This window comes from Siphateles boraxobius, unplaced genomic scaffold, assembly GCF_051911475.1.
Source record: "Siphateles boraxobius isolate OS27281-9 unplaced genomic scaffold, OSU_SipBor_1 25, whole genome shotgun sequence".
NCBI lineage: Eukaryota > Metazoa > Chordata > Actinopteri > Cypriniformes > Leuciscidae > Siphateles > Siphateles boraxobius.
The window spans coordinates 8,684,880-8,707,148 of NW_027508866.1; the positions used below are offsets into that span (position 1 = coordinate 8,684,880).

Sequence of the window (22,269 nt, forward strand, 5' to 3'; positions counted from 1 at the left end):
TAGCCACGCAACAATAATTTCAGCATGCATTCACTGTATACACCGCGACGTGATGGAAGAATAACACATATTGTATTGCAGTCTTTGCGAGACCTTGTTTGTATGTCACGTCTTCCAAATAGTTACAGACAACAACAAAAAATGAAATTCCCCAGCCTGCTTCTCCAAATCCACTCGCACTTTTGGGGAAGCAAAAGTTTTAATGCATTTTAATTGGCTACCAAAGTAATTGGGCATAGAACATTGTTGGCACTTTTACTAAATGGGTAAACATTGCAATAAATAGGACTAGTTTTGGAGCCAAATGTTGGAGTTGGAATAAGTTTTTTTTGTTTGTTTTTTGAGAAATAAAACCAAATGCTTGATCATTTTACAGCCACATCATTTTCGCTATGCATTATTTGTTTTAGTTGTTTAAAACACACAAAAAATTATCCGATTACTCGATTAATCGATCGATTAAGTGCTAGATTAATCGATTACAAAAAGAATCGATAGCTGCAGCCCTACAAACAGGCAACAAATAGGAATTCATCTTTTTTTTATCTCTCTCTATCTCATTCTCTATGTTCTCTCAACATTACAACACTGACCTTTTGTTTGTCTGTCTCTCTCTTACAGTCGTTCCTATGACTTTCCTATCAACCACTTGACTAAATGGGCTATTACTGCACCGGTGTATCAGTTTGGCCGTCCTCTCTGTGTCAAGTGTTTCAAAAACAATCAAACTCGCTTTGCTGTAGTATTTATGGTTTTTCAGTGCCCAGAAACCTTGTTCATAAAACATCACAGCATGTTTGGCTTCCTCAGTTTTTAGTGTCTTTTCCCCTTAGATGTTTTATACATGCATACCCCTGACAGATCTTGGTGTACTTTTCCTTACAGATCCGTGGAGGGAAGCTGATGATCTCCAACACACGGAAGAGCGATGCAGGAATGTATGTGTGTGTCGGCACTAATATGGTTGGAGAGAAGGACAGCGACCCTGCTGAGCTTGTAGTGTTTGGTAGGTTTGCAGTTCTACTTCTTTTCTCTATCTTTCATTTTCTCTCTCTCTCTTACACTGATTTCTTTGGTGTCTCTTTCTCCTGTAGAGCGGCCCATGTTTGTACGCAGACCTGTAAATCAGGTGGTCCTCGCTGATGACACCGTGGATTTCCAGTGTGAGGTTCAGGGAGACCCCACTCCCACCATACGCTGGAAGAAAGAGGAAGGAGAACTGCCTCGGGGAAGGTGAGACTTAAATGCATGCATTAACAAAAAGATAAAACATGATTATGATTAATGGATACATTTTATTTAACTAATTAATAATTATTTTATATTATAATATAATTTAATGAATAATAATAATAAACTGACGTTTTTAACAATAATAGTAGACATTTAATAATAATAATAATAATTTGATTTATTTATTATATGTAATTTAAACATTTTAATACATGCATACATGCATGCATAATGTGTATATATATATGATATGATTAAAATTATACTTATATAATCAATAACTTATTATTATTATTAGTGGTAGTAGTAGGGATAGTAGTAAATTTGTACTATTATAAAAAAATGATTAAATTATCATTAAATGTATTTTTATTAGGGTCTGTGCGATATATATAATATATATTATGTGTGTGTGTGTACGGTGTATATATTTTTGTGTGTGTAGTGTATATATATTTTTGTGAGTCTAAGGATGCCAAAAGTTGTATATATAAATACACACATATGCATGTATATATTTAAGAAACATACTGTATATATACTTATACATAATTTATATTATATATAAATATATATATATAAATAAATAAAAATTTCTTAAATATATACATGCTTGTATGTGTATTTATATATACAAAATAATTATACACAGTACACAAACATATTATGTAAACATAAACTTTTATTTTGGATGCGATTAATCGCGATTAACTGTTGCACAGCCCTTATTTTTATATTGTTTCACAATTTATAATTATTCTGGCATATTCTGCTATTTAAATATATATATTTAAAACTCATTGAACACTGTTAGCTGCAGATGTTAATCACACTGATGCATAACAGTGTTAAAATCCACTGTAGCGAAACATTGCTGATACAGCTGGCAGAGAACAGTGGGTCTCAGTTTATAGACAAAAATTAGAGGGTAACTTGTGTGTGTGTGTGTGTGTGTGTGTGTGTTTCCTGGCAGGTTTGAGATTCGTGCCGACAACAGCCTGCGTCTTACTCAGGTGAAGGCTGAAGATGAAGGCTCGTACACCTGTTTATCTGAGAACAGCGTGGGCAAAGCCGAAGCATCCGGAACACTTCAGGTCCACGGTGAGTTACAACAACTCTGCAGATGCACAAATGCTGCTTAGCTCAGTAACTCTCACTCAAACACACACGCATTCACGTCCACACAGCAGCACATCTGAGGGATTTGACAATAATTCTATTATATTCTTCCCTCTGACTTTAGCATCTTTCTCTCACACACTCAACCAAGTCTGAATTTTAATAACCGGAGCCCACACACTCACACACATGCATGCCTTGCATTTGGCTGAGTACAGGAGTGAAGTATGGCAACATCCATTTATTTAAAGCTGCCAGATGCAATTAACATAATTCCATCTGGTTAGAGGCACATCTTGCTTCATAAAACATGACTGTGGGCTTGGGAACAGGCACGCATTAAGAATATTCCACACACTTAATAGATGTTTATAGCAGCACACTTGCTGTGAATGATTTCACCTGACAGCTGATGGAAGATGATTCAAAGCTGAAATATTATTAGTACAGCTTCATATATATTAATATATTGAAATATTTTCAAGTATTAAATATCTTTTATAAACCATGTTGTGTTGTCATGGGAACTAATATTTTTGTGAGTCTAAGGATGCCAGCTGAGTCATCTTGTAATTATGGTAATTCCAACATGACATGAACAAAACATTAATTTAGAGTTTCTCTCATCACTTTCTCCTCATCACCTCTTCTTCCTGTTACTGCCGCCCATTGTTGTTTCATGCCACTTGTTTCATTAATCACTCAGAATATTTTTTTCTTTCATGTTCTAAATACAAAATAAAATTCCAACTTTACAATCCACTCATTTTTATCCATTTTTTTTGTCTTTCTCCATCCTCACCTCCATTATAGTGGGCCCATCTCGTAAGTACCATTCCATTTCATTTCTCTGCATGCGTGTGGGTGTGATTCACATGTTTTGGAGGCTGTGATTGGCCGTGTCAGGGTTAAGTGACCATTCACTTCTGCATACTTGCCTCTTCCTTATTGTCGTTTCTCTTCAATTTCCTCTTAAACGGATAGTTCACAAATATGAAAACTCTGTAATTTTTTTCACCCTCATGTAATTTAAAACCTATATGGCGTTCTTTCTTCTGCCGAACTGTATTTCAAAGAATGTTTCAACCGATTTTGTCAGTAAAAGTCAATGGGGTCCAAAATAACACTGAACCCAAATTCAGTTTGGGAACCTTTCTATTTTTTTGGACACAAAAACACTGAGACATTTTTTTAAATATCTTCTTTTGTGTTTCACAGAACAAAGGGAGTCAAATTGGTTTGGATTATTTTTGGATGAACTATCCCTCTACATACAGAAATAATGAGTGACTATTCTAGTGCAGCTCATTATTTCTGATATGCAGAGCAGTAACACTGGGTTTTACTGTTAAAACCAACATGCAGGTATTTGAACTTCAGAGGATTTTTAAAGTGTTGGATGATCTGGATGTCCTTTACTGAGGAGAATTAGAAAAGGTCATTATATAGCCCAGCACACGAGTGACCTCTGTGAGAATAGCGTGATCACAATACAGAGACAGTGAAAGAGAGGACCGTTTTTCTGGTGCTTGACCATTACTGCTGCAATGCCCATAGTAAATCAGTGGATGTGAGTTCTAGAAGATCTGAGGGATTTGGAACTGATTTTTTTCCCACAATGGTTTTGTGCAGTGTGGCCCAGTCAGTCAGCTAGAACAACTCTATATTGTCAGCAGAAACCACTTGGTTTTGGCTTTGAAGCCCAACAAGCATTTTACCCTTAAAAGTGTTCATAAATAGCATAAAATAAATACTCACACTTTTGCTTTTTTTTTAGAACTGGGATTTTATACCACTTGCTTTGTTTTTCTTTCAAGAACTGTATTTAACTTTAGGCACAATGAGTAGTACATGTGACCAAGTAATTTCCAGATACGTTATTTCTGTCAAGGAAAACAAGTGGAAGGACTATATCTGATGCTGACGGAGCACTTCAGTGATAGACAGACAGACAGACAGGCAGAATATAAGAAAGAATATGTTTTCAGAGGGAAGCAAGGCCGTTCTGCTCCATTTTAAGGGGGTAAAAAGAAACCGTTCCCTGCAGGGTGGTAGTTTTCATTCAACCCAACATGGGTCTTTGGTGCTTTTATTTTCTCCTTTATTATATGTGTCTTGGATGAGATGCATTTAATTGAAAGTCTGGGAAATTGAAAGTTTGGGAGTACTTTCAGAGCTACTCAAACTGTTTTTGTTGTAATTTTTAGCCTAACAAAGGATATCTTAGCTCTGTTCCAAGATCTATTGAGCTGCTCACCTAGGCAAAGCTTTTAGGTCATTTTAAGTCAATGTCAGAGTTTTTGCAAACAGTACCTAACGGAAGATTTTATCACTCAGATGTTTGTCATCAGGGGAAATCTCAGTTATTTTCAGCTCCAAGAACATTTTGGGAAGAATTTCTTTAAAAAAAATAATAATAATACTGACCCCAAACTTCTGGATGGTAGTGTACACGGCAATCCCAACATGTTACTGTTAGACTTTATTGCAATCCTCTTGTTTTTCACAGTCTTAAAAAGTAGATTTTGGGATTTGCAACAGGGCTATACAATTAACTTGGTTTTAAACTTCTAAGCTAGATAAGTGTGTCAGAACTCTCTGTATTCAGTGGAAAAGCCAGACGTTTAATACACACTGGGTTAGATTAGTCAGACTTTGTGCAAAGGAGAAACAGGAATGGATTCTGTCTTCTTTCTGCTAAAGATGACGGACTGGTTTCATCATTTGCATGTTTTCAACATCATGAAATAATCCATGGCATTTTCCTCAACTGCCCTCTTCATTAGCATGTCTAAGAGCTGAGACAATAAATCTGAAATAAATCCATGTAGCAGCGATTTACACCAGATAGATCCTGCTGCACTGGGGCGCCTCTCCAACGATGCTCATTTTAAGCTGTCCTAAAAAAAGTGTTTCCTATTTCAAACTCTGACAGGACTGATCTTAGCCCATGCATATTACTGTATCCTCAAGGGGGAGGGGTATTTAAAAAAGCACAAGCTCTCTGAGAAACCACATTTATGCAGATTACGCTCTCATTTTGATTATGCAGTGAATATACAGCTTATGAATTTGGCAGGTATTGCTGGACAGAAAAGGCTGCTCAGCTAGGCATTGTAAACATATGCCCTGTATTGGTGTAGATAACCTGCAATGCTGTAAAGCGTTTAATCGGTTACACTCTAAAGACTGTATTAATTGCATGTAGGGGGTTTTAATTGCAGCGCTGAGCACTGAAGCATGTCCCTTCCACACTTTCTGTCTGCATCACTGTTCAACGCTGACAACTGCCTGTCATTGCAAGTCCCTCTGGGGATAGACACGGTGTTTGAAGACATGTTTTGTTGGCGGTGTATGTGCATACGAGTTTGTGGCTGTGTATTCACTAACCACTAACTCTCCCAGAGGGAGCATGAAGGTGTTGGATCCTTGGTCGTGTTGTGGGCAGTCTTGGGAGGACACAAAGTTCCATGAATAATTTTTAGCTTTTAGCACTTTTGTTTAGTTTATTTGGGTGGGTGACACTTTTGACCTGTCACTAACCAGCCAGCCAGCCTGGCACCTTCACAGCTCTGTCTACTGCTATTCCATCAAATACACCATCTGTGATATTTCCAGGAAAGAATCTCCAGAAAGACTTATAGATATCTTAACAGATGGCATTCTATCTTTAACTTGGAATAGTTTTTATGGCTGAGCAGTGATGTTTAACTTTAGAAGTGAAATTTAAGTTTATATAATTATTTATCGATATTTATTTGTATTATTATTATTATTATTATTATAGAGTAGTATATTATTATCACATATAAATATGTTTTTAATGTTATTATTTGTTTCATTTATTATGTTTTGAAAAGAAAAAAAAAGATTTCCAGAAATTTAAACGGATAAATAAACAGATGGCATTCTGTTCTATAACTTGGAATAGTTATAATTGATTTTATGGCTGAGTAGTCTTTTTTTTTTTATAGCAAACTTCAGAAGAGAAATTAATGTGCATCCCTAACAATAATATTAATAACATAAACAACAACAACAATAATATTATTAATAATAATTTATTAAAATTACATTAACATTAAAAGTGTTTTTTCATTTGTTTTTCTTTTTATTATATTAATTTATGTATCTTAATTTATTTGGCCCATATTTAAAAGACTTGGCATTCTCATCCATTTGATTTGTCTTTTAAAAGCATGGCATGGTTGTTAGTGGTAGAGGTATTTTGTATATTTTAAATCCTTTCTTATATCTTCTTCCTGTCATAACACATTTGCATGTATGTGACACCTCCATTCTCTCCTTCCGCAAAACTCCATGCTGTTTCTGTAATGTTGTTTTAACTGGTAATTATTTATCACAGCCCAGGGCACATTTTGTGGTAGCATTCACTTCTTGCTGCTAAATTAAGTCATATTTTTAGAGTGAAATCCCTTGAGACAGTATGTGTTTAAGTTTCATCTTTTCACAAAAATGTTCCACTTATATTTTCACATTCACATATATATGTTATTGCATATTTAGAGAGAAGGATCACAATTCATGATATCGCATACCATTAAGTCAATATTTCAGTCCTTTGCATCAGCCCAGGTGAGAAATACAGTCAATCCCGGAAGGCAAATGGGGAAATTGGTATCCTTACCTCTCCAGTTTGCCTTGAAGTATCTCTAGACTAATGTCCCAAATTATAGTGGCAAGGGATGTTGCAGATTTGACCTCCAGGGTCAGTGATATGGCTTCTGCTTGACCTCTGGACAGCAACCTCGTGACCCCTGTGGCCAGGCTCCCTAGTGGGCCTTGTTCTGTTTCAGCATGTATGTCGCCTCCAGGCTGTGATGCAGCCTACGCTCCACAACAGAGTCTACGAGAAAAGCCAGCAGGCAGGCAGGGAGCCAATCGGGAAATTGATCTAAGACAGCTGCGTTGATTGCATCTTTTGGATTGTATTTGACTTTTGTAATGAAAGAGACATAAAGAAATAGAAAAAGGAGCGACTAAGCAAGTGGTGGGGTGGAATAAGATAGTGACTGAGGTAGATTGTGAGACAAATAGAGTGCAGTTTGTTAGTCGCATTAGTAGGGAAGGTGCAAACGCTATCAGCCCTTCGGCTTGATGAATTAGTGGGGAATTTGAGGTGAGCTAAAGGAGAAAGCCCTTCCTGAGAATAAATGCGTGTTGTCAGAGCCGACGCGTCACTCTAATCGTGTGTGAAACACAAGAAAAAAATTGCACAAGAGTGGGAAGGAGGATGAGAAATCAATTAGCGGGTGAAGGTTAAAGGTGACAGCGTTGCACATTCACAAGCGCCTGATAAAGGGCAATAGAACGGAAATAATCAATACCCATCAGCCCCAGCCGAGCTCAAACACATGAAGGCCGATCATCAGTTTAGTTTATATTCCACACTCGTTGCTAAAATTCCAAACCCTGTCTATCACGCAGCATCCTCTACTAATATGGGAGTTTGTTCCTGTGTTAATATTGTCAGCTTTTTTCCTTTTTTTCCAATTTAGTCTTAGTCCTGTGTCAAATGCACTTTTTAGTTTTTTTTAAATCATATTTAGTCAACCTTGTTTTGTTTTTGTTTAGTCAAGTTTTAGTCGACTAACTGTCTGGGCATTTTTAGCCCTATTCGGATGGACAAGTTTTCTAAACGACGTTTGAGTTACAACATCAGCAATCACATATAATTTCACATATAAGCACAAATCAAGAGAATGTCAAATCATATGCATGTTTTTTTTAACCTCATCTTGTATACTGATTTATTACAGGCTATTTATCATATAAATTAACATAATCTTTTTCTACATTATGAAAACTAGTAAAACAAGAACTTCTCTCAAAGTTAAAACAGTGAAATTCCAACAATTCCAAATTACATTAATGTAACAGCAAAAAATACTTTGTATTGTCACACAGATTTTGGTTTAAGTGCAATTATTTACTAACCACAACTGCAAACAATATAGTTGAGTTCCATTGGGGCTGGGTAAAAAAATATTGATTTCTCGATTTTAATCGATTCTCAACATTACGAATTACGATTACGATTTACGATTTACGATTCTTAAATCCCAAGAATCGATTAGGCTAGTCATCCTGTTTTCAGTTGTGGAATGAATAAAACATTGTATCCCATCCAATAAATCGCAATAATCTTTGTGTTTTGTTACTATTGATATGAAACAAAGTCTTTTTCAAGTCAGATTTCAAATTACATCCATTTTCTTATGAAATTCAAAAACATAAATACCATTTTGACACTGTGACGTGAGATCGCTCTGATGCAGCTCAGCTCAAGAGAAGCAGCACAAAGAGTGCACATGATCTTCTCTGCCGCCTTAATAATACCAGTTACAACGCGAAAGAAACATGAGTGAGCATCAGAAAGTGTGTTAAAAGATAGAGTACAATTTATCGAAATCCGTATCATGTTACATGGAATCGCTCAATCACAGACTGGCTGAATTACATTTTTATTTGAACAGAATATCTCAGTGGAGATTGCTAAACTTTAGCTTGCTTGTTTGTCAGTGTTTTCAAATCATTGGCCCTCCTTCTTCAGTGTTGAATGAGCTTGTGCGCATGGTTGCCAGATTGCAAAGATTAACTATTTAGTAGGAGTATTTAAACTCTTGACATCTGGTAACCGCGAACATGAAAGCTCTTACTAGTCGCTTGTACATCAGTCTGTAATGTCTTGCCTTTATCTATCTTTCTGTCTATCCATCTATCCATCTGTCTGTCTATCTTCCTGCCTCTCGTTCTATCATTGTGTCTGTAAATCTGTCTGTTAATTGATTCATCCAGGGCTTGAAATTAGCACCCACCAAATGCGGTTGGATTTCAGCAGTGCCGTGTAACGCAGTCACTCCTACTTGCCACTTTGTTGAGTGCTTCACTCACTAGTTTCATTTGTTCCAGATGAATATTGTTGCTGTTATGTGGCTTGAATTTCAGTTTGGAATTGTGCATATTGTACATCATTTTATACATTCCCTCAGATTTTGTGCTCACATCCAAAGTGCGTGCACATAAAGCCACCTCTCAGTATTAAATTGATTATTTTTCGTTGATTATTGGGCTTAAACAGTCAAATACACACATAATAATAATAATGTTGAAATGCCGGTGTTGGCAAGTATTCGCTTAAACACAGTCACTTATGTTTTAAGTGAACATAAACAGTTGAGAAAGAAAACGCATGTTTAACAGTATAATTGATCTGTGTGTCAGATCTTAGTGACAGCAGCCTAATATGCTTGCTGCCAAATTATGAGATAATATTAAAAATATCTATATGGCAGTTTTTCCCCATGGTATCGGTCAAAATTGTGGCCGGTGAAAATGCTGAGGGGCTTAGTAACTTTGGAAAACTACTAGCCACAGTGACTGGTGAGCAAAAAGGTTGATGTCAAGCGCTGCATCCATCTATCTTAATTTAAAATACAACCTAATACAAAAAAAAAAGACAGACATGTTGTAGATGTGAATATGTAATATGTAAAACTACGTATGTTTGAGCACAACTAGTCTTTTTTTGTGTTCATCTGACCCTGTTCAGGCACTTTACTTGAGGGCATTCACATGAGAAACATTCTTGTTTACGAAAACCAACCGGTCGGACCATGTTTAACTTGACACATTTTTAGCCTGATATACAGGAACATTCACTTAAAAACATTGTGTTTGGTCTGGGTAGAAACTGCTCAAGGCCTTGAGATGTTGCTGGGTAGAAAGATGGCTGCAGGGCAGATAAGACCAGCAGATTAGCATCCATCACGAACAACCATTGATCAAACTCACACTAAGGGCAAGAACCAAGCAGCTGCGGCAGAAAGAAAGCCAACAAGGTCTCATCAAAGAGATTGAGAGGGAGAAAGTGAACGAGATGGAAGAATGGATCCGCAGAGAGATAGATGAGACGAACCCATTGGCCACCCAATGATGCTCTTGGGAGTCTGAAAAGTCCTTGTTTATATCCAGACCCTCATTAGTGGACAGAAAATGTACATTAGGCGAAAGAGCCAGATTACTTATATATTAATGTATATTTGCTCTTGATATGCCCACACGTCCCCCACAAGATAAGGGCTCTTCAGCACTGCATCAGATGTGCAATCGTACTTTAAAGTACCTCTGCGGGCACAGTGGAGAAAACACTTCCATAATAACTAAGCTTTTTATATCCATCTCTTTCTGTTCAGAAAGACCAACCCTGAAATCTCTGCCTTCAGACATTATATGCATTTGGTAATGGCCCTACTTGAGTTTTCAGAAACCCTGGTTTGTGTCAAACAAAACAGCCCTGTATTATGATTTAAGTGATGTGGATTAGTTTCATGGTTTTCAGAGCAAACCCCAAATTGTTTATGGGTAAAGGTGTCAGTGTTGGTTTTGTTACATATTTACAGCTATAAATAGTATGGCTTTTGACTTTAAACAGACTTTATAGCACAGAGTGCTGTTTACATGGTAAAGAAACTCTATACTAACTTTATCTTCTTTTGCAACACTGGTACCAGAATGTGGCACTATGTACAATATCAGCTATGACAGTTTGACTGTGTACCACCGGCATGCAGTACTAACACTCACAGTTCATCTCCTTGGGAAACTCAAGTATAAACTAAACAAAACTGCCAGACGGTATAACTCTAGGATAGTCTCAGCTTGGAGAAGTTATATAGACAGCAGAATGTTCTAGAAGCTCATATAGACTCTATAGGATCTCGATTTGTTCTGCGTGGCTATACAACTTCATAAGTTTCTTTTCTCCTTTCAGTTCCTCCTCAGATCGTGGTGCGTCCCCGGGATCAGATCTCTGCCCAAGGCCGTACTGTCACCTTTCTTTGTGGAACGAAGGGAAATCCCCCTCCTGCTGTGTTCTGGCAGAAAGAAGGCAGTCAGGTAAGAGACAACAGTACACACATGCACGCTGGGGAACCCTTACAGTCAGTGTCAAAACATATCAAGGTATCTGCCGAATACTTTCATTGTACTTCCTTAAAGGAAGGCCAAACTCTTAATTAGTGAACAGGATTTTTGAAGAAAAATGCAGCATTGTTTTGGAAGGATTTTAAGACAAAAAGACGCAAACGAAACAAGTCTCTTAGACTGTAATCTGTCTAATGACTGATGGGTTTGAGTCAACTGTGCTCAGAAAAAACATTAAAGCTAATAAAAGTCTTGCTGTTGGACCAAAAAGTATTTGAACGGATGAGCCAATGTGATTAAATGATGATTAAATTACTTACGTATTTTGACACTTTCTGGTTAGCAAATTTGACCTTAAGGAGAACTTATTCTCTACACCCATTGAAAATCATCATGACACCAGTTCATTGCAAAAGTGTCCAAATATTTTTGAGGTCACTCGTTATGGTATCATGCACACTGTAGATCTGTGAGTGACACCTCTAGTATTGTGAGTAGGAAGGCAAGTCTAGGGCCCATATAGGCTGGGAATCAGATGGATTTATTTTTCATTATCCATCTGATCTCACCTGGAGGAGCAGAGGCACTTTTGCTATGAACTGTCTTTGACTCATATGTGCATTGTCACTTATAGTCATATGTTTGACATGATCTGATATCTATATTTGATGGGAGCTCTCTGAACTAGGGCTGTCGCGGTGAAGGAATTTCCCTTGCGGTAATTTTGAGTGGCTCAATAGCGGTTTTACAGCCATTTATTTATTTATATTTATTTGTTGCTATATAAATACGTGTTATGATGTGGTCAGCATACACAAAAACAATGTAACCAATGTAACCGAAACTAAACAGCGTCTCTGCGTCACTCAGCACGCAGTTACATTGTTACGCCAACGGACTGTCTGACTTTGAGTGAGTCATTAAACCGTTCGTTCAACGAAAACGTTCAAAAAAGCTGATTCCTTAAATGATTGATGTAATGAAACAAGGTGTTAATTATTTTTTAACTTTGAGCTCCGCTTTTCAAGGCTCAGCTGGCCAGCAATGCTTCACTTTTGGGCAAAGCTGAAGCAATGCTTCACTTAATAGAGACCAATGGCATTGATTCAATGTGTGACTCGCTGCTTTCCCCCCACGGCTTCCTCGCGCTGTGTAATGCTGACCAGCGCTGACGCCATTCATGGTAAATACCCTTAAACGTTAAAAGGATGATAGCCTACGACAAATATTTCCAAGGAACGTCAACCTTTTCACGAATATACATGACTTGACTTCAAAGACAGACGCAGGTAATCGCACGCGCTCAGTCAATCACATTCACTGTCTGTTTGGGCTTAAGTCCAAATCCACGAATCCTCTCTTGTTATCATTATTAACTTATTTAACATTCAATACACATGGTGTAAAAAGAAAACGCGGTTCACGGTTGCTGCGGTTACTTGCATTCCTCTGCGGTTGGCCTGTCAGTAGCGCGGTACTGCAATATTGCGGTTATCGCGACAGCCCTACTCTGAACACAATTCTGTCTGTGTGTGTTCTCATAAAATGGGGGGTTACATTTTGGAGGGGGTAAATTTTTGGGGGTAAATATGACCTGGACATTTTACATTCAGTTTTCATTATTTTTATGTGATTTAAAAGAATAGTTCACTTAAAAATGAAAATTCTGTCATCATTTACTCACCCTCAAGTTGTTTCTAACCTGTATGCATTTCTTTCTTCAGCTGAACACAAAAGAAGATATTTTGAAGAATATTGGTAACCAAAGAGTTGATGTACCCCATTGACTTCCATAGTATTTTTTTTCCTACTATAGAAGTCAATGGGGTACATCAACTGTCTGGTTACCAGTGTTGGGCATGTTACTTGAAAAAAGTAATTAGTTATAGTTACTAGTTACTTCTCATAAATAGTAACTGAGTTAATAACTGAGTTACATCATTATAAAAGTTACTAATTACCAGAGAAAGTAACTATTGCATTACTTTTTAAAAGAATGTTCAAATAGGCCTATGTCAAATAACTTGGATGCCCCCAGTATTAAATACGTTGAATGAAATGGACACTTAATAGAAAAAATTATTATTATAAAACATTGAACACTAATCTACACTATTTTAATGTTGCTGTGGGACAATGTGAGAGACAGCTATTAAATTTAATATATTATTCTAAATATTATCATTACTATAGTAGAACAATAAAACATAATAGATGGTTTATACTTAATATCGCACAGACCACAACTGGCCAACAAATAAGTTTAAAAATAAATGATGTTTCTTAAGAAATGTACCAAAAATGAATAAATAATAATAAAAAATAGACATACTCTTTGTGGTGCATATTAAAACGATAAAACTGTTACATAACTTCACAACTAGTAGACATACTGTAGCCTAAGTATTTTCTTCCTCACAAAAGTAAACAGTTTAACAGTGCTCTCTCAATATAATACTGAACAATTTACCAAAAAAATATAATAATAATAAAGTATAATAATTTGTGGGTTTATTTTTATAACCTACAGAGGACGTCATCATCAGAGGTTATTTAAGCCAAATTCTAGGCATGTTTGCCGCACGTGTTTAAAACCGGACAAAAAAATATGTTTTCTGGGAATGTTCCTTGCAGGTTATTTTCGAGGTTTTTTACAACCTAAAGAGAACGTTCCCAGAACGTTCCCTGTTATTTGTAGGTTTTATTTTCATAACAGAACCTTCCCAGAATGTTCCCTGCAGGTTCTTTTTTTGATTTTATTTGTATAACCATGTAAATTAATTAAAACGTTGTAGATGATACCAATAGGCTATAGAGATTATTCTAATGCTGAAATTTGTCATTTATTTATAAACCAACTATATAATGCTCGGAGACCCTCGGTCTCTCTTGCGCAACTGTTGAGCGCGCTCTCGGACACATTCGGTCTCTCGCGCGCATTGTTGAGCGCGCTCGCCGCGTTCGCTTCGCTTTCGTCCACTCTGGCGCCTCATAAACACACACACGCACGCACACGCCAGAGAAAAAACTTTGCATGTCCTATGGCGGAGAGAGAGCATACTCGGATGAAAACCGCTTCAGTGAGTTCAATTATAGTAACGCCATATTTTTTTGTCAGTAACGGTAACTGCGTTGTAACGGGGGAAACAGTAATTTGTTTGATTACTCGTTACTGGAAAAGATAACGCCGTTAGTAACGCCGTTTATTTATAACGCCGTTATTCCCATCACTGCTGGTTACAGACATTATTCAAATTATCTTCCTTTGTGTTCAACAGAATAAAGAAATTAATACAGGTTTAAAAACAATTGAGGGTGAGTAAACGATGACAGAATTTTCATTTTTAAGTGAACTATTCCTTTAATATGTATTAGTGTAATATTATAAAACGCAAGAAGAACTACATAGGGTTTTTTAAGTGCTTTCAGATTCAGAGAGAGAAAGAATAGACAGCCCTGCAGCCATTTTGGATCCTAGTGACAGGCCATTCACCGGGTTAGAAGGAACTCTGGGATTTCTGCTGGAGCTTGTTCACATTTGTGTCTCCTCATTGGGTCAAGGGAGGATAGAACGTGTCCTTGGGCCCAGCTAGATAACATGCTCATGTCTCTATTAATAAAGCTCAGCAGAAGAAATGAAATTATAAGCCTCTAGTTGATCTAAAGCACTTGGAGGAAGGAAGCCAGTTCCCACATCCTTCTCACCTTCCTTTCTTACATCCCTTCATCCTTGTATTCTTCATCGAGCCGAGTGTGTCATAGGCCAGAGGTGATCATATATCCGCTGTATAGCGGGCCATGAACTCTTCTCCAGTTAATCTCTCGTCTATTCTTTGTTTGTTTGTTTGTTTTTTTCTGTGTATATGTGTGGCCGATCTTTGAGGTCAGTAGATCTAGAACAGAAATGAGGATGAGGGTGAGTCCGGTCAGAGCCAGAGGGCTAGGGTGAGGGGGTCACCGGATTATCCCCAAAAATGAAACAGTGACACACACACTGCCAAGTGGGAACAATAGGGCAGCTGTCAGTAGTGAAGCCTCATGCAAGAGGAAGACTCCTTAAGATCCTTCGGCCTTGTCTTTTGTGTATCTGGCATTCTTCCTGACCTCCCTCTCTAAGACACCAGCTGAGATAAGGCAGCTATTGTTCGGCCCATGTGTGGATGTGAAGCTCAGCGGTCAACTAAATTTATGCCCAAGTATCGCATTGAATGCACAATGATGTTCTATTAATGTAAATGCAAATCAGCCATTTCATCCAAGCTCTTAAATCTTAAGTGATTGTGATGAGTCATAAAATATGTCAGCAGACTGATTATCTCATATCCTTTTTAATACATTTATAATTTGTTGTACAAACAGTCACGAGCAGTAACGCAACATAAATGAACTGATAAAGCAATATGCCACGAGAGGCTGCAAGTTTACTATGAGTTTACTATGGTCAAGGGTGTTAAAAATGGTAAAATCACGGTTGTGCACAGCCTAGATTGTGGTTTTTGTATTTATAATTATAAAAAAAAAATATATATATAAATATATATATTGTATTTATAATAAAAAAACATTCTAATAAACAACATTTCTGAAAAAAATTCCATATTATTCCCTCCGGTCCGCTATTGTGTTATGTCGTCAACACTTCATAGCCTATGCATACTAGCTTGCTTGATTTACGTTAGTTACTCGTATTTTTTTACGCGTTACGTCAAGTGTTTCCCGCGTTAGGTACTTTGTGTTGTATGTTGTCATGAGGTTCAAGAGTATAAAACTACTACGATGGTACCTCAATGTTTGTTGTTGGACACAACAAATGTGTCCCCACATTTCCTTGAATTTGAGGGTATTGGACATGGAAAATCCTTGAAAGGTCCTTGAATTTGAAGTTAACCATTTATATTTAAACAACATTTCTTGCCTCAACATTTTTGATCGGAGCTAAAAAGCATCAATTTAACTGTGATTTATCCTGATTACTCTGGTTTTTAATAGTATTTGTCGGTCTGAACAGGTCCTGCTGTTTCCCAGTCAGCCACCTTCGCAAGCAGGCCGTTTTTCTGTTTCGTTAAGTGGAGAGCTGACCATTACAGATGTGCACAGCGAGGATTCTGGGTACTACATCTGCCAGGCCATCAGTGTTGCAGGTAGCATCTTGACCAAAGCCCTGCTGGAGGTGGAAAGCAGTAAGTGAATACTTTAAACTAGCTTTGGACAGACGCACACACACACGTATACAGTTGCCCTTTTATACGCCAGCTCCATCAAACACTTGCAGTCAGCTTGCATTGCCATTTTAATATCAATCTAACTACATTAAAGGTCCAGAACTGTACATGTAATTGAATTGCTTGTGTGAGGCCTTATCACAAAGATTTGTGTAATATTTTTTTTTGCGTTTGAACAAATTGCCGCTTCACCCCAATGGAGCCTTTTTGCTCTCAACCAAAATAAATTTAAAAGTCTTCAAAGCCTCCTCAAATTAAAATTTCTGCAATCCGCAAATGAGAGAACAGCAGGAAGCACTGGAGACGTAATCAGAAAGGACAGGGCACAATCGCGCTATGCAAATAACCCCAGGAACATATGCCGCCTCCGTCATGCTCCCCAGTAACAGGATAAACTGTTTATGTGTACTCCACATGTGTGCGCCTGTACCAAACTGTGTCTCAGCACATCACACGAAAAACCTTCGCCAAGAGTCCAATGTTTTCGCAGGGTGCTGTAGGTTTGCTAAAGAAAACAAAACAGGCTTATGAAATGTAATCGCATTTCCCAGAAACCCCTCTGACCCTGGCATGTTGAAATCATCTGACTGATGTTTGATGTAAGTTTCTAACCTGATACATAATGAAATGATGTATGGAAGTACATATATATGTCCACGCAGGGTCACTGCACCCAAGGACATAGTTTTTATATGAAACTCGTGGCTATGAATTTCACATCAAGTAGGAATACAGCGCAGTTTGTTTGAGCGATACAGCCCTCATCTTCCTTTCTGACCTTATGGTCTTTTGCTTTTCGTTACCGTAGCAGAGGGAAAATGTCAGAGATGCAGGCTGCCTTTCCAAGGTTCTTGTTTTTTACAAATGAGAATACTAAAGTAACTGAACTGACAATTATTTGTCTATGGACTTTTCTCCTCGGTCAGTAGACAGTGGGTTTTTTCAGCTCTAGTCAAACAAATAATAAATTATTCATGGAAACACGTTCGTGTTAGACCATCACATTGGTCTATAGAGGGAGATGCAGCTAAACGTTGAGAAATAGAAGGGGAAATTGTAGAAGAACAGAGGGCAGTGCAATTATTCTAGAGTGTCGTGATGAAACGGAAGGTGCGATCATTTGTTCCTCCCTATTTTGGCGTATATCAGAGTGAAACAGCTTCTGGAATGAGAAAAAAATTATTTGTTTTTGTCGTCGGGAATTGATTGGATCAAAAGAAGTTGGGTGTTGATAACTAAATGGATGCAGATCTGAATGCCATGCTGTCAGTTGTGGAGGATATTTAGTCCCACTCTCCACTGAGAGATCAGACATCGTTTCAAGGGTGAGGTGAGGTTAACGTTTTTAACTTAAAGATTACGAGAGGTTATGAATTTTAAAAAAATATGCTGTGCAGTGATGCATCTTTTATAATAAACACTGCAACATTCTGTAAAAAAAAAAAAAAAGTAAATTCATGGTGACTTTAAAAAAGCATTTTTTTAATGTACATCACTATTCACAAGTTAAAGAAGACTCTAATGCTCACCAAGGCTTCATTTATTTGATCAAAAATACAGTAAAAACAGAAATGAAAAAAGAAATGTTATCTAAAGTGTTTTAAAATGTAGTTTGTTCCTAAGCTGAATTTTCAGCAGCCATTATTTCTGTCTTCAGTGTCACATGGTCCTTCAGAAGTTATTTCATAACCATCAATGTTAAAAACAGTTAATACATTTTTTTTTTTTTGGAAACCTTAAAGGGAGAGTTCACCCAAAAATGAAAATTCTGTCAGTATTTACTCACCCTCATGTTGTTCCAACCCCGTAAGACCGTCGTTCATCTTCGGAACACGAATTAAGATATTTTTGATGAAATCTGAGAGCTGGATCACTCCTCCATACTAGTCCATAGGCTTCTTCAGGGATTGAAACTTGAAATCCCTGAAGAAGCCTATGGAAGAGTGATCCAGCTCCCAGATTTAATCAAAAATATCTTAATTCGTGTTCCGAAGATGAACGACGGTGTTACGGGGTTGGAACAATCCCTTTAATAAATTGAACTATCCCTTTTATAAATGTTTTCCAGGATTCTTTTATAAATAGGAAGTTCAAAAGCATTTATTTGAAATTGAAATTTGCAACATTATAAATATCTTTACTGTCACTTTTGATCAATTTAATGCATCCTTGCAGAATAAAAGTATTAATTTTTTTCAAAATAATAACAACAACAACAATTTACTGACTCTAAACTTTAGAACAGTAGTGTAAATTATATTTTCCCACATCTAGCTTGGAATGATGCGTAGCATAACTCCAAACACCACCACTACTGATGATTTCATAAAAACTGCATAATCTACTTGGGGGAGAAAATGTGTTGTTTTTAAAAGCATGCAGTCTTAGAATAGATCCATCTTTACCATTTGACTCATAAATGTTGTACAGCAATCCTAAATGGACAGAATAATTTTATTATAACGCAGTTCAGCCTGCTAGAGGTGCATTTGGCTTATTTCTGTTTGGCAATGACATTATACTTTCATTTAGAAAAGAGTTTATAGCTGTACTACGACTTGATCAAATAATACCAAGAGGCCTGTGCCATTGATCTAATTAAAATCACATGAATTACTGATCTTTTCAGTTTGGCGGGCTATAGTTTGGAAAGAGTTTGAAACAAATGACCAGTTATACAAATTCAGTCCATTTTTGTTTCTTCTTTTTCTGAATGCATCAATGCACAGATGAATTAAGCCATGGGCATTTGATACTGTTTTTTTTGTTGTAATTACTTCATGTTATACCACGTGATGATATTGTATTTTACCATCATGCCACTCTTAGAATCTCTATTAGCATAATTCATAGTTTGTCTTTTTCAACAATCTATTGAGTATCATTTGAACAAGGTGGGTGATATGGTGGTTACATGCAAATTTGGCTCTTGTGGCCCACGCCTCTCTCCTTCTCTTCACCCTAGGTCCATCCGATCGGATCCCCCCCATCATCCGCCAAGGCCCGGCCAACCAGACGCTTGCTCCAGCCACCACAGCCCAATTGCAGTGCCACGTGATGGGCAACCCTCTTCCGAGCGTCCAATGGGAGCGTGATGGGCAGAGAATCCTGGGCAACGACGAGCGCATTAGCCTAATGGAAAATGGCACTTTACAAATCACAGCCTTGCAGGTACTTCAGTCAAGATAGTGTTTAAGTGAGCATACAAGGGTCTGTTTTTCAGCTTATACAGCTTTTATTCTCCAAAATGCTAATGCCCGGTGGGTATTAACATATGGTTATTTCAAATCGAGCCCTCTTCAGCGCATGTCCCGTCACAGGCGGCTCTCTTTGCTGACAGACAACATATGCAATCGATGATATTCCTGACAAACAGATTTCCAGAAACACATCACACACCGTGCCAAATTTTCAGACACGCCTGATTGACACACAGATGATCGCTGTAAAATGTCATTACCGCTATCCGATCAATGGCGGGGGCATAAACGCGCAATCGAGTTTACAGCAAACAGGCAGGCTTAATTAGCGGATCGATTTTAATACTTGTTCCGTGGACGGTTTCGGGGTGACCCAGCCGCTTATGCGAGAGTTGTGCAAGGCGATAAAACCTGTAATTATGATCGTAATGGGAACGTGTGCTGTCGTTAGTGTTGGCGCATGCTAGCCTAATGAAATCCATTTCTCAAGGCCTCAAGGGTGTGTGCGATTGCAAGTTTCACCTGAGGTCACGGCACCGCTGTGAAAAGACCTGATGTGTTAATTGATTGTGCCAGGGAATGATTAACAATCACTCATGCCTTAATTAAAAGCTCATTCCTGGATATAGAAAGGTACAGAGGCTAGCAATCTTTATGTGCTACTCTCAGCATCCCTGTTCTCTCTGCAATGTTTGTAACGCATTAAAAGTGCCCTTGATATCCGGTACAGTGGACTGAATGCGGACAGCTAGTGCCAAAAGATTTTGTGAATTTAAGTGGCAGTCTCGTTTATCAGTGAGGATTTAGGCTTTTGTGTTGAGGTTTTGTTTGTTTGGCTTGTTCAATGTTGCTTGCTTTGTTCAGATGGACATCTTTGGCACTGGTGTTTGCCCTGTCCTCTCTGGTCTGATGCCTCCATTGGCCCTCTTTAGTCCACGATTACCCGGCATGATGGAAGAGCACAAGGGGCACGGAGACTGGGGTTTGCACAGATGGTAGCGTACGAGTGTGTGGGAGAAAGGAAGAGCGCTGTGAATAGGTGCCATTATACCGGGAGATTCGCCAAAAGTGCCTGCTCTCGACTGTGCCAAGGGAGTGAGGAAAAGAGAAATTTGGAAAAGAATGAGTGAGCCTGTTAGTCAGAGAAAAACGAATAGCTTTTTTCTTCGTTTAACACTAAGGGAGAATTTTTGAAGAATATCATGGGCCACTATATTTAGTTTGGTAAAAGTGAATAAAGATGGGGCTGTCAAGCTCCAAAATGACAAAAAAGAAGTCCATATGACTTGTGTGCTATATTTCTAAAGCCTTCTAAAACCACACAATAGTTTTGTGCGAGTAACAGACCAGTTTTATTTTTAGTATTATACTAGTATTCGTATTTTGGATTAGCTTTTGTTTTTATATTACCATTTAAATTTTGTAATCCGTTTTAATTTTAGTATTTTTTTTGTGCATTTGTCAATTGATTTTTCTTTTATATTTAGCTTTAATTTATTTTTTATTTCAGTATCGTTACCATTTAGTACTTTGGCTAGATTTTCTTTATTTCAAGTAGTTCAATACGTTTTTAAAGTTAATCATCTAATATTTATTGACACTTTATTTCAGTAGTTAAAAATTATTTTAATAGTTTTAGTTATCAGTAACAATAGTGAAACAGACTAAAATGAAGTCATTCATGAGAGAAGTGATGTCTGATTCATGACACATAATTCTTTTGAGTCAAATTTCTTCAATGAATCGGTTGATTCAGTTCACAAAATGTGTTAAACCAGTATTCAACAGAAGATGTGCACAGATAAATCATTTTTAATAAACACTGCAATATTCCATAAAAAAAAACAGTCAGTTTGATTTACTGGTGATTTATTTTGTGCTCTGTGAGCTGAATCAACTGATTCATTAAAAAGATCAGACTCAAAAGATTAATTCTTGAATCAGACTGATTTGCTTCTCAAATTAAACTGACTTAATTAATTAATTGTAGTGGTTTTGAGCCCACTTGTCAGTGATTAATGAATTATATTTCAGTTTTCATTATGTAATGCTATTTTATGACTTTAGAAGACTTGAAATATAAGTCATATTGACCACTTTTGCAATGTTTATGGTGCTTTTGATATTCTTTTTTAAAGTTTAAAACCTCAGTTGCCATTCATTGTTATTGCATGGAAAAGAGCAACCAGCACATTCTTCAAAATGTTCTTTCCACAAAAGAAATTCATACAGGTTTCGAAAGAGGGCAAGTAAATGATGACAGGGTGAACTATTCCTTTAAAAAAGTAGAAGATGTGAATGCATCCTCAAAATATTTATCTCCCTATTTCCTTTTCTGCTCATACATTTTTAAGTGCGTGTTTAGCGCTGAGCCCAGAGCTGCCATCCGTGATTAATCAGTCGATGCCCGGTTGCTTACCTCTCTATCCACCAATGACCAGCCAGCACAGCAGAGGTTTAACCAATGAGGTTATCCACTCAAACAAGAAAGAGGTCACAGAGGAAAGTCTTTCTACACCTTCTGTTTGCTCACCTCCTCCTCCTCCTTG

At 37.4% G+C, this 22,269-nt stretch overlaps 1 protein-coding gene across 7 annotated transcripts in view; it reads left to right on the forward strand.

Annotated features, from left to right (window-relative positions):
* The window catches only part of robo3 (roundabout, axon guidance receptor, homolog 3 (Drosophila)), a 176,031-nt gene that overhangs the window by 136,082 nt on the left and 17,680 nt on the right, over window positions 1–22,269 (forward strand). For all 7 annotated transcript variants that reach the window (XM_077242381.1, XM_077242382.1, XM_077242377.1 and 4 more), the window contains 6 exons: window positions 886–1,006; window positions 1,095–1,233; window positions 2,207–2,334; window positions 11,147–11,271; window positions 16,307–16,478; window positions 19,486–19,691. In XM_077242381.1, coding sequence (XP_077098496.1) covers window positions 886–1,006; window positions 1,095–1,233; window positions 2,207–2,334; window positions 11,147–11,271; window positions 16,307–16,478; window positions 19,486–19,691 — 891 coding nt within the window. The remainder of the gene's footprint in view (window positions 1–885; window positions 1,007–1,094; window positions 1,234–2,206; window positions 2,335–11,146; window positions 11,272–16,306; window positions 16,479–19,485; window positions 19,692–22,269) is intronic.